The sequence below is a fragment of the Coloeus monedula genome, assembly GCF_965178545.1.
Source record: "Coloeus monedula genome assembly, chromosome: 5".
Classification (NCBI taxonomy): domain Eukaryota; kingdom Metazoa; phylum Chordata; class Aves; order Passeriformes; family Corvidae; genus Coloeus; species Coloeus monedula.
In genome coordinates this window covers 20,407,390-20,420,332 of record NC_138785.1, presented here as the reverse complement: position 1 = coordinate 20,420,332, position 12,943 = coordinate 20,407,390, and the positions used below count along the sequence as shown (strand labels likewise).

Below are 12,943 nucleotides of genomic sequence, written 5' to 3'. Positions count from 1 at the left end.
AGAGAGAAACAGGTGAGGCAAAGTAAGGTAAGAAATTCCTCTGGGTTAAATGCTAGCAGCTTGCAAGTCTGAGGATAGATGAGCCAATTTCATTGCTTTGCCATGCTTGTTAATACAGTCCACATCCACATCGATGATGTGAGAGCACTGTAAAACCCACGTCTAAAAATGAGATGTGTGAGATACAATGTTTCAATGCACAAGGCAGCTGAGTATTTAATCAGACGCCAACAACGACCTAAATTTCACCTGTATAATCTTTCTATCCTCTGAGTACTGAAAAGCCTTAATTCTTACAGGAAAGCAGCAGAGTTCTCTCCTTTTGGAGATGAATTGCACCAACACATTAAACCATCCAGCAAGGTGAGACTAACAGCATTAGCACTTAGGGAAGCCTGACTCAACAGCCAAAAACTCCATGAAAATCTGGTACTGCCTTCAACAAGCACAAGAAAATCAGAAAAACACTATGGCCCAAATCTATCAGTCACCACCATCTTATTAAGGCACTGTACAAAAAGCAAGTAAACAGCAGTGGATCTAACAAATGCCCTGACAAGATTTTTATACATTAAGTAGTAAACTTCAGCTGACTGCTGATCCCCCAGTCTCCAGTGGCGCACCCCAGAGATGTTTTTGCATATGGATATCCTGGCTCTACTTCTAGCCTGTGATGAGTTTCATGATTTCAGTCCTATTGAAGTCAGCCAACTATTAAAACATGAGTGTTTTAATGAAACTGGAAAAAGAGAAAACCAAAGTGCAACAATCAAAATGCCTGCAACTGAAAGTGCACTAAGACAGAAGTATGCCCAAGATATCTCCCTGCCCTTATGAAAATGTATCCTTTTTTTTTTTTTGGTCAGAATAACTTGTGTATTAGCTATTCAATGCTTTTAACAGCATTACCAGTAAAATACCAGCATTTAACCACTAGCAGCACAAGTACACTCACCAACTCTTCCAGAAAACATCTTCCCCAGTGGAAGTGTGATTCTGCCACTTGAAAGCTGGTAATTGGGGAGGGGGAAAGCATGCTGTTTGCCAAGGCCTTTTTGCCCCTTCCTGTCTCCCTTAAAGCTCCCAAGAAGGACCCTCTGATTTCCCTCTTCCCACTTTCAACTCTGACCACCCAGGCATCCCAGACTCCTAGCTGTCACAGGCAACATCTGGAGCCGTGGGCCAGGATGAAGAAATCAGACTCTATAAACCACTTAAACTAAATACAGACTTTGCAAAGCTGTCATCTGCTTTTTGAAAACATAATCTCACCCAGTCAGCTAAAACTGCTCCTGTGGCTTCACTCACACCACCTCTGCAGGCTGTGGTTTGTCAGCAATAAAACCAGAGGAAGGTGCACAGGGAGGAGGCCAGGGATGCTGGACAGTTTCAAGAACACACCTTGGTGACTCTACAGGCTCTGGCATGGCCAGGCAGATGAGACACACAACACGTAGACAGCTGGAACTGCCCTGCCTGACACCAGCTCCACAATTTCACCTTCCTGCTCCTTGCAGAATGTCTCTGTGAAGGTATTACATGCTTGTTGCATCTTGTGCTCAGATTACATGACACTGTTGCACGCAAGGGTGTGAGAAGCACTGTGCTCAGCACCTGCACAGCACCAGGAGCAAACCCTGTGGGGAGACCATATCCCCACTGTATGACAGCTACCCTCGCTTTCTGCCTGCTGCTCTTCCCCACATATGGCTGCACACCTTATGCTCAAACCTCTAATAGCACGGAGCAAAAACTTTGAAGCATGGAGCAATGTTAACATCAAAATGTAACCTCCTCTGACTTTCAGCAGCTTAAGTTTACTACATCCATCGAGGAGTCTGGGTTTTACAAGTCCAGTTTGCAAATCTTGAGGTCTTCCTTTCCTGAGCTTCGTGAACAGTGCTATGCTTGCAGCAGAAAGCACAGCAGGATGAACAGAAGCCTAATCAGAGAGACTGACTACAGCAGCAGTGCTGAAGCTGATAAGATTCTGATAATTTGGTTAAAAAGAATGAAATGTAAACAGAGAGTAGACTCACTGAATGAAAAATAAGTGTGGGGGGAAGACAGTAAAGGACAGAGGACAGACCAAAGGAGGTGACAGTCCCCCAGAACACTGTTGATCACAGTGGTGGGAACAGTCCATAGATCAAGGCTGAGAGGTCCCAAGTAACAGAAGATTCTGCAGTCCCCTTTCATCCAGAGACACTAGTGACTCTTATCAAGATGATGGTTTACCTGCACAACACATATGGTACTGCTCATTCATTTATTTAGCATGGCTACTTACAGTCTTAAATGTGAGAGAGGCTGGCTCAGTTATTAACACTGCCTTCACTTTATAAAGCTGTTTCTGGTCATGTCAAGGCAGGAATGCAAGGGCAAGAAGTGAGAGGCCATCGTGACATCCCAGGGTGTCACTTCACGTATGCTTTGCCAGCTACTCCCTCTTCACAGCTGTGAGCAGACACCTACCCCAAGAAAGCAAAGCCCTTCCTCAGACAGAGGCATAGAAAGCCTTCCCCACTTCACTGCCTTTTGTCTCGAGGACACAGCCTCTCTGAGAAGCTATAGATGCAGACTGGCATGGGCACAGACAGCTGGAGCAGGCTCTTGGAAAGGGCTGCTCAGGCACAGAGGGCTTCTGTCTGGCAAGCATCAGCTGGCAGAGGGAAGAATCCACCTTCAGACCCTGGAGGTAAACTAGTATGGACAGTTCTTTCAAAGAAATAAAACACCATAAGTTGCAACAGAAACACAGGGAAAACATGTTCAGAATACCCAGAGAGAGCCTGTTTTCCTCTTCAGGCTATGGCAGAGAGCTGTAAAGGTGGTCATTCAGCCAGGCTTGCTGGTCACTGGCAGGCAGCACAAAAGCTGTGGCTGGTCCATGACTACTGAGAAACCCTCAATGTCCACCATGTACACCTCAGCAAATCCCCCAGCTCCAAAGCAGCAAGTCCAAGGTGGGCAGGATGAACAAAACCTTGGCTTGACATACTGAGGATGGACACCAGAAGCATAGGGGGAATTAGGGAAATGGGTGCACAGATGCTGGATTTCACAGGCTGGTACTACGCACTGCAAAGCTGTGACACTTGAGAATCTCACTTGTGGCAGCCCCGGGCTTTGATTAAGTAATACAATTTTCAGAAGCACTTGGTTTGCTCCTCACTCTGTTCCCACTTATTTCAATCCTGTAGTGGTTTGCATGGGAGCAAGACAAAGCCACATGTTTCTGAAAAGCCACACCTGCACAGTGCAGACTCAGTAGAGCACCCCTGCCCTTGCTTTCAAGGGCATTCCCCATCAGCTTTACAAATATTGCTTGAAAATATGTTACTGCAAACAAGCATGGTGACTAGGAAAAGGGAGGTAAGGGATGCAGTCCTATTAAACATTAAAAAAAAAAATTTATTAATTTTATCTACTGGGCATTCTGAGAAAAGAAGATATGAGCATCTGTACATTCCTTTCTGGCGAGTTTTTATAGGCAGGCAGCTGTTTAAAAGGCAGGTCAGGTGTTGAAGAGAGAGAGCACATCTTCACAGTTCTTTTCAGCTACCAAAAATACTTGATTTCTGATAAGAAGTTTCACACAGATCTTTGAGATAAAGTCTTATTTCCAACACAACTTAAGGAAGAGTATCGGGCTGCCTGAAGACAATTGAGTCAAACTCAAAATCAACAGCTACCACACTAATAAAATCTCTCCTAGAAGCTGTGACTCTCAACCATACTTACTCAGCTTAATGAAGTCATCATTTTTGTCCAGCACAGACAACTATGCTGACTACAAAAATGGTTGAGGCATTCAGAAAACTTGTGTGTATCACCTCCAGCTTCTTCCCTGCCCTCTTCCTTTGCCTCACCAGACACAGCCACCCACCCATTTTATCCTGAACACATCTTCCAGCTTCAGCATGGTTGCAGGAAAGGGGCCAGTCATTAGTGCCACACACCATGCCAAGGTTGCATGCTCCTTCCAAGCCAGGCAGGCAGACAGCCTTTATTTCATTTGCAGGCTTTACTTCAGCTGCACCTTCAGAAAGCCTCTGAGGAGTACGCATGATACAGGAATGATGAGTAACAAATGTGACAGAGAAATTCAAGTTGAGGTTGCCAAATTGCCCTACAAGCCCTGAGTCAGAAGGCAAAAAGATGGTCATTCTTACTGCAGCTCTGACTTTTGAGGTAAAGAAGCATTAAAATTGTCTCTCTTGGCCTCTGTAAAAACAGATCAGACTGATTGTAAAAAACTAGTATCTTCCTTCCCTGGGCTCATCCTTGTTTTTACCTCTCAGCAAAATGAAATCAAGAGAGAAATCCGGTGGTTCTAGTAATACTTGTGTGTTTAGAGACCAGACTTCAGAGTTGCATCTAAGAACATCTTACAACCATTTTAGGTGCTCACTAGATTTCTTTACTGTCAAGAAACCAGATTTTTATTTGTTTAGGTTCTCCTAAAGAGCCTTCTCTCTCCTCAGTGTAGGCTCTCCTAGTCCTGAAGTCTCAGAAAATACTAGCACAAGTTAGTTCTCATTATCAAGACCACACAAATTTTAAAACAACTCCCACTATAAACATCTGGCATATTCAAATCCCTCAGCCAGCCAATTCAACACAATGCAGGCATATTTAAGATATCTAAGGGAAAGCACTTCCTTTACTTCTCATTCAACAGAATACCTATTATTTCTAAATTAATTCTAATTTCTGTCTTCTAATTTTAAAGTCATTCTGAAGCCCAAATGGCATCAATTCCACTGAAATGGACACACCATAAAGCAAATCCACTGCAGCCACTAGTGAAGGCACAGCAGCCTCAAACAGCTTGGTCAGATCCTGTGGCCTGTCAAAGGAGCAAAAGGGATGAGTACAAAGTGACCAGTTTAATTCCGTGGGTTTTTTTTTACAAATAACATTTACTATGAGTGCCAAAACATAAACATACACAGCTCTTTGTCTGCAACCTGCTCACAACAAACACAAGCCCTGCCACCTCTCCTCCAGAGCAACCAGGGCCTCCTGCCTGACTTTTTACCCACCGGGAAGAGGCTAAATGAGGAAGATCCACACAGACTGTCCTTCCAAGCAGGTGGCAAATCTGAATTCTCAGCTGTTCCAGGGTTTATGATTAACAAGCATGCTGCCCTGAACACGGAGCTCTCTGCCACTGTAACCCTGTGCTGAGGCTCAGGACAAGTGGACTCACATTGGAAAAGAAAGGCCACTCAGTTCAGAGAAATCCAGAAGAGCTGGATCCCCTAGGTTTGATTGCTTGTTTTGGTGGTGTTTTTTCTGCTTTTTGAAAGAGAATGAACATGATGATGATATTTCTACCAGCAGCTATGAGCAGATAGATTCCACAATGCCCAGAAAGGCAGCGCTCCTCTTCACATTTGCATCCTAACAGGAAAAATTGTAAAAAAAAAAATCATAGGTTTTTCTGCTGTATCTTACCAGACAAAACGTTTGAGGCAAATTTGGCTTGAGACATTGTTCTGTAACTCTCTTGAGACACTAATTACCAAAGTCCAGGTTTTCTCACTAGCAGAAGTCAAATGAAATCCAAATTACTTGAACAAAACAAATCTCTACAGCAGAAAACAAGTTCCACATCTCAGACTCGAGCTTATGTAAAGCTTTACAAACTGCTAACAACCAGCTAGTTGTTTTACACTCCTCTATAATTCCACCCATATCCCAAAAGAGCCTTTACCTTAGGTACCTGGCCTGTCTTTTCTTCTCCAGCATGCATATTCAAATAAAACACTTATCTAAGAATCATCACAGGGAGCCAAGACATCATGGCAGACCTGAAGAAAATCAATCCAAGTGAAATTAAAGGACTGAAAAAGGGGAAATTTAGATATAGTTATGAAGAATAATCTTTTTTCCTAAAACTACTGCAGTACAAAATCATTGCTTCCTGTTAGAGATGTAATGTATGCTATCATCTGATAAATTTCAGGAAATCAATGCAAACCCAGATTAATTTTAAAAAACACCGAGTTCCATACGTCACTACCAAAATTGCCAAGCTGCTTCTCCTAAGACATGGTCAGAGACTCTGGAGACTTCAAGAGCCTAACAACACAAGTGAAAATTAGGGCACGTCAGACAGAAGCTTTATTAATCATGGTCATGGTGAGAGAACTCAGGAACAGCATTCCACCTCTGCATCCTTGCCAAGTGGTAGCAGAGAGACCAACTATAGACTATTTTGCAGAGGAAAAGGTAAAAAAGGAGGTGAGGAAAAACAACCATGTAAATACTAACAAAGCTAGATACCCACCCCTAAGAGGTCTCTAAGTATCTCACTAATCACCACAATTTGAAGAAAATGAATTGGTAAACATTGTGACAAAGTGGGAAACTGGCTTGTGGGAGAGCAGTGGGAGTAATACCTGGTGTTACCCTGGTATTAACAAAAGTAGAGAGTTTGAATCGCTTAAAAGCAGTCAGCTTTGAGTCAAAAAACCACGTTATGTTAGTTAGGATAAACTTCTTAGGCATCTTAAATCTTAATTTTAGCACCACAATGTAAAATCCAGAGGAAAGGGCACTTCCAGAAAATAAACCTCTACTGACTTACACTCTTTCAGTGGCACACACTCCACCAGTAATTTCTGTTCCCTGCAGAGGAGAGGCATAAGAACCACTCTGCCAGCTGCTATCCCCCTCTCCACATTGCATCCACAAGGTCAGCAGATGTGACCACAAACACAGCTTTTAATTAACACGTTTTCTTTCATTTCAAAAGGTGCCCTCTAAAGGGCTCCTCCAAGAGGAACTGCTGAAACGATTCTGTGGCCACTGCTTGACATCTTCGTGAGTAGCATGAATGAGAAGCAAAATTGAGTAGTGAAAAATAAAAGGGAGGGATCACTCCACCCCTAGAAAGTCATGCAGCCTTCAAGAGGTTCAAAAGCCCCTGCATATTTTCATGACTCGGTGTTACTCTCAAATACAACCAAGGTACTCTGTAAGCCCTGGTAAGCATTTCTGAAGTCCAGAGGGGACTCCTCAGGGGCTGCCTGAAGGGGACAATCACTATTGTGTCACAGCCTCCCACATCAGGAGATAGAGCTCACTTCCAGAGCTGGGCAGAGGTCACCCGCTTCTAGCTGCCCTCGCGGGCTGGGCAGGATCAAGCCACAGGGCAGGAAAACCAAGAGACCTCAGCCCACACTGCCCAGTCCAGCAGAGGCTGGAGAGATGCAGCTGCAATCCTACCAGTTCCTGGCATTTCTCCCATTCTCTACCTCAGACTCCCCCTGACAGTCGTCTTTATCATTTTCAACAGCTCAGGACCCCATGTCCCACATATATATCTTCATCACCTATCAGAAATGGCTTCATTCACAGGCCCACAACAATGGAAAACAGAAAAGATGATCTTCAACAAGCCTTTCTACACAGAAGGTGCAAGAAAAAGTGGGGGTGAAAGAGGAAGGCTTGATTCTTCTTGGTCCCATTTGCAAAAGAAAACTAAGAAATTCAGTTCCCAGTGCTGCAAGACAAAGCAGACCCACACAGAGCAGTGTGTGGCATGGGGCTCTCCCCCAGTTTACTGTTACCATAAAGGCTGCTGTGACTGTTCACCATAAGCTAAAAAGAGCAGCTGTTCCTTGCTTTACAGCACATCCCTCCCACCTGCCCCAGCCAGCAGAAATCCCACTGCAGCCACTGCCAGTAACGCGATGTTGGCAGAGGAACACCACTTCTCAGGCATGGCCACAGGCTCCTCAGAGAGCAGCACGGAAGAACCTTTTTCAGAAAAAATTAAACCTGTAGGGTAACTGGGACTTGGTTTCACATCTTGGTGACAGACCCTAATTTAAGGGGTAGAAGAAGGGCACTTGGGATCAAACACAAAGAACCTTTTATTTCTATTTCAAAATCTGAGATTGGCCCTCTTCTACAGGTCTAGCTGAAAGCAGGATTACCCAGCTGAGAGCAGTCTACATTTCAGCATTCAGGATTCATGAAAACCATTTCCAGCTCTGATCTACTTGCTGTGAATCCTCCATTTTCATCATCAGCTTATGCTTGCTTTATTTTATAGGTAAAACAGCAGCATAGCCCAAAGATGTTTCTCACAGTATTTTTCAAGCAGCCAGGACTGAATTTCTGGGGCCTCTGCACTAGTCTTGAACTAGCTGGGTGATTTGCTGGATGAAGTATCCTCACCAGTTTGAGCTGAATATTCAAACTAGGCTTGGCTTCCTTTTACCAAGCATCTCATTTATTCCAGAGCCTAAATTTACAAGTCCTCAGAAGATGAACAGTTGTTATGTACAGAGAGGACTTAAGCGCTCCTGCTATTCCCAATCTCTTTCAGTAATTGTCTAGAAACTACGTGCAAGCAAAGCAAGAGAGGCCAAATTCAAGGTCAACTCCTCGTCATCCAGCCTACAAAACACCTACCAAATCATTTTGAGAGAAAGAGACAAAACACACTGACAGAAGAAAGGAGCAATAGAGTCAGTCAGGTCAGATTTGCACATACTACATGGGGAACTGTAGCTATTTTGCATACACCTTCTCTCTCTATCATGCAATAATAGATTACACTAGAAAAGATCCAAGCTCTACAGAGAGTAGCCCGCAGTTTGAGGAATTTTTGCTCTAATTACCCCCAGCACAGGATTTTTATTGTATTACAGAAAGAAAAATACCTGTATCTTTACCACGTGCCAAAACCAAGAAATTAAAGGAAGGGAAACTGGAAGGCCAACACTCAAAAGAGTCCAGAAGACAGGCTCAGGGTTCCTTCAAATAACAACACACAATTAAACCACTCCTTTGCCCTGGGAAGGAAAGGCAGTAGCTGCTTGTGGTTCTGCAGTCATGGGTTCTGTCCTTTGGAACACAATGAAGAAGATGCAGTTTGAGTCTGGGGAACACAACGCTACAATGACTTCCTTTCCGATTAAGAAAAAAAGTTGACAAGGGATTCTGAAAGAGGGAAACAAAATTTACAAACCCTCTTGGCCAAACTAAGTTTGTTCTCCACAGCTACACTCAACACAGATCTGCTTGTAGTCTTTGGCAAAAATGAGAAAACTCCCAGCAACAGCTGAACAGGAGTAGGCATAAGGATGCAGTGCAACTGGAAGGACAAAGCAGAAGACACTCGTGACTCATGGGCCTCTCTTCCTTTTCATAAAGAAACAACATAATGCCAGATAACAAAATCTGCCCTGGGACCATCTGTGCTCGCCTCTGCTTTGATGAATTTCTCAGGCAAAGTGGGCAGACCTGTCTCCTCACCCGTGCTGCTCAGCTTTAGCTTTCCAGAGCCAGCTAGTGTTATTCAGCATCATTACTGTGTTACGTGAGATGATTATCAGCTCTGCTGGCTCCTCCAGCTCTACAGCAATCAGCACAAAGCAGCTTCCATAATCTTCTCAGCCCACCAGCCTCAAGACAGTTTGAAGTGCATATAAAAAGCAGACTTACCTGGCTTGCTTCCTTCACAGTCATGCCCCAGTTGACCTTTGGTGTTCAAGCCACAGGTATACACCTCCCCATCTTCCAACAGGAACACAGAGTGGTTTCCTCCACATGCTACCTCCTTGACATTTCTATCATGGATGAATCCATACACCTGTGGTTCAGGAATGATGACCTGGAGGTTGCTACCTATCCCAGGTTGTCCATAAGACGAGTAGCCCCAGCATAGCATTTTCTCTCTTTTCAGCAAGTCATGTATCCTTCCTGGGCAAGAGAAACAGGGCAATGAGTGTGAATGAAGCAAGTACACCACAAGTGATCCTACAGAGATCCAGCTGTTCACAGCAGGAGGTGGAAACAACCAGAAAAGGCATTTCCTGCATGACTGTCAGGTTTGTGAACTGTCAGTAAACCATCACACAGACAGAGTAATCAAGACAGCTCAGCTGTGGTACTGAATCAGCACCTTCATGCCTTGGCCATCTCCACCTGCAAGGCAGTAGAAATGTTCTGAAACCCAGGAGACCAAGCTTTTACTCTGCAAAATTACTCTGCTTCAAAAACCAAATATCAGACAATGCCCTAAACCAACTGTAATGCTTTTTAGACTAACAGGTCCAAATCTGAACTTTTAGAGTGTCATATTCGAGACCACTCCTAAACAGTCTTTAAAAATTACCTCAAAGGTGGTTAGACTAGCCCTGAACAGGTATTTGTGGTGTACTGGCCAGTGCAGAAATGTGTTATTTCTGATAAACAAATATTAAGGAGTACTTTGCTCAATTGAACACAGTCTTCCAGCCCAAATTTGTGCATGTACACACACACAGAGAACTTCAGCCACACACTGAACACACACACCCCTGAACTACAGCAAGAATTATACAAGAAGCAGCAGTTCACGTGGAGCAGCACATTGACAGCTTGGCCCTGACAGCAATGGACAGGTCACGTTGATGCAGCTTGCCAGCAGTCAGGTGTTATCTTTTGCACTGTGCTCAGTGAAAGTCAGGGATTCAGAGTGGGGTAACATGGAAAGGGAAAAAATATAGCAATATAAATATATAAAATAATAAATATAATAAGAAATAAATAAAATAATAAATATAAAATAATAAATAAAATAATATAAAATGTCCAAGGCGTGAATGTGATAAAGACAACAGGATGCTAATGCATAAAAGCCGGGGGAAAAAAACAGCATTCCATAAGAAGCACATGAAAGATTTTAGTAATGCTCCTTTGTCACTCCTAATCTCAATAGGTTTGGGTTATTTGTTAAACATGCTATACTAATAAGACATTGAGAACTCCTCTGATTGAACTGGAAACTAGTTAAAGCTTTTTTTTTCTTTTTTCTTTTTTTTTTTTTTTTGCAAAGGGAAGAAGAAAGAAGATTAGAAAATGAAAGATCTGAGACATCAAGTCTTACGACACACCATGCCAAGTTTTAAGCTACGGCAATTTGCAGCAGCAGCATTTACTAACTTAGCACAAGACAGAAAAGCAAAAGGTAACCCCTGAAGCGCCAAAGATTCCTTCTCCCACTCTGAACAGACAGGAAACATACGCATTTCAGTTTGTTCCCAAAACCTGGTGCTAATTCAAGCTCTAGGTATTAGCAATAAAGCCTTTCCTAATCAAAGCCCTAAGCAAAGGGTGTGCATCTCTTACCCTTTGCCTGTCAGCTGTGGTCACTTCCATTGAGGCAGGACTGAGCTGGAAGAGGGAGGGAGAGGATTGGATTTTCCAGTTAGTACTTCATCAGTGGTGCAATGTCCTACCACAAACTGTTTACTAGGATCTCTTATTATTTAAAGTAATGCAGGACCCCATTTATTTCTAGCAGCCCTCCTTCCTCTATAGCCTAATTCAACTCATTCACACCCATGTGTGCTTATCACTGGCCAGCTCCAAAGCACGCAGAGGAAAATGCAGAGGTTACAAGGCTGTGCCTGGTTAAATCAGTCATGGTGTACAGTCTGGATTTGGTTGCCCTAAGCACAAAAGCCTGCTGGAAGAGACCCCCTCTATGCTGGCTACGCTAAGAATAGGAATGCTGTGGGACACAAGAAAATTCAAGTGTGTGCATGTGCTTTAAATGTGCTTTAAACTGCTGCATTTATAGCGAACTTCATGTTCTATCACACCACCAAAAAAAACCAAAAAACCCCAAACTAAAAATGCATGAGCAGCACCCTGAAGGTGGCAGGGAATCGTTTCAAAACTGACACTGGAATGGCAGAAATCTGGGACTGCCATTTCTCTCAGCCTGGGGAACTGCCATGTTACAAAGCCATGAGCAGCAATCCTGAAGATCCAAGGATCATGTTCCCTGCTAGGATAAATAGATACTGCCTCTGAGCTGAAAAGATCTCACCAGTATATGACTCGAACTACAATGACATTGTACCACATGATCTAAATATTAATTTGGGATACCTTCTAAAAGGGTACCTCAACAGTCTGCTCCCTACAGACTACAGTCATCTTCCCTAGTGCTAGTTTCATTTAAAAATACTAAAAATACATTAATTACTTTCCTTGTGTTCATATTCCACACGAGAATTTGCTGATAATGGGCAAGGGAATATGATGTGATTGATAAGAGATGGGTTTTTCCTCCAGCTAAGACACTACTTGAAACAGGAAGAGTTCAAACTCCCAGTAATCCATATAAACACTAGGGTGATATTTCAGAGTTCAACCCTCCGTTCATGCTAGAGGCCAGATTTTCTGAAGCCCCTCATACTTAACAATACTGATACCAGACACAGAAAATCTGGTTTTCACTAGTTTTTTTAAATCATTTCTATTGACTGCCACCCCCATCTTCCAAACATTTTGCCAATAAATCTCTGTGCAGCTCAGTTTCACAGGAACAGACCAACACTTTCCACTGGAGAGCAAAAACTAACATAGCCACTTAGAATTTGAGTGTACAGGCACAGCTAAATATTTCCAATGGCCTGGTGAATTTACTTATGTGGAAGACATTTTAAAAACCACAACTTTTAAGACTGTTTTTTTTCTCCCCCCTAAAAAAAGCTGCTGGAGGTCTTAACACATTATATATTCAAGTAGGAGCTGTGTCCTGAAACACAACGAGGCTTTAAATGACAATTTCACACTCTGTTTCCGATCTGGTTAAGGCAGTTACTCTTCTTTGACAGTAGAAGAGGGAGTAGAAGTGCATCTTCCACTGCAAACTACCTCTACAAACTGAACACCTTTCTCATACTAAAACAATTACATAAAAAGTTTCTAGTGTAGGCAAGCACTAACAGACATGTGCCTGCACATACACATGTATATACTAAATATATGATTTATATTCACTTGTCTGAAATTTTATATAAGTGATTAATATTCCTAGTGCCCAGCTCAATACACCTTAAAAAAGCTGAATTTTTATCTTCAGAGGGCAAACCTTTAGGGGAGATGTTTTTCTTAAAAGCATCAGTTAGGGATTAAAGTTCAC

The 12,943-nt window shown here is 43.0% G+C and overlaps 1 protein-coding gene across 3 annotated transcripts in view; it reads right to left on the bottom strand.

The window, feature by feature from the left end:
- HERC3 (HECT and RLD domain containing E3 ubiquitin protein ligase 3) overlaps positions 1–12,943 on the bottom strand; it is a 45,263-nt gene that overhangs the window by 30,788 nt on the left and 1,532 nt on the right. For 2 of the 3 annotated variants that reach the window (XM_082282663.1, XM_082282665.1), the window contains exons 2-3: positions 11,137–11,181; positions 9,469–9,726 (exon numbers count right to left, since the gene is read on the bottom strand). In XM_082282663.1, the coding sequence (XP_082138789.1) occupies positions 9,469–9,694 (226 nt within the window). In that variant the 5' untranslated portion in view covers positions 9,695–9,726; positions 11,137–11,181. The remainder of the gene's footprint in view (positions 1–9,468; positions 9,727–11,136; positions 11,182–12,943) is intronic. The other variant, XM_082282664.1, reaches the window with a different exon arrangement.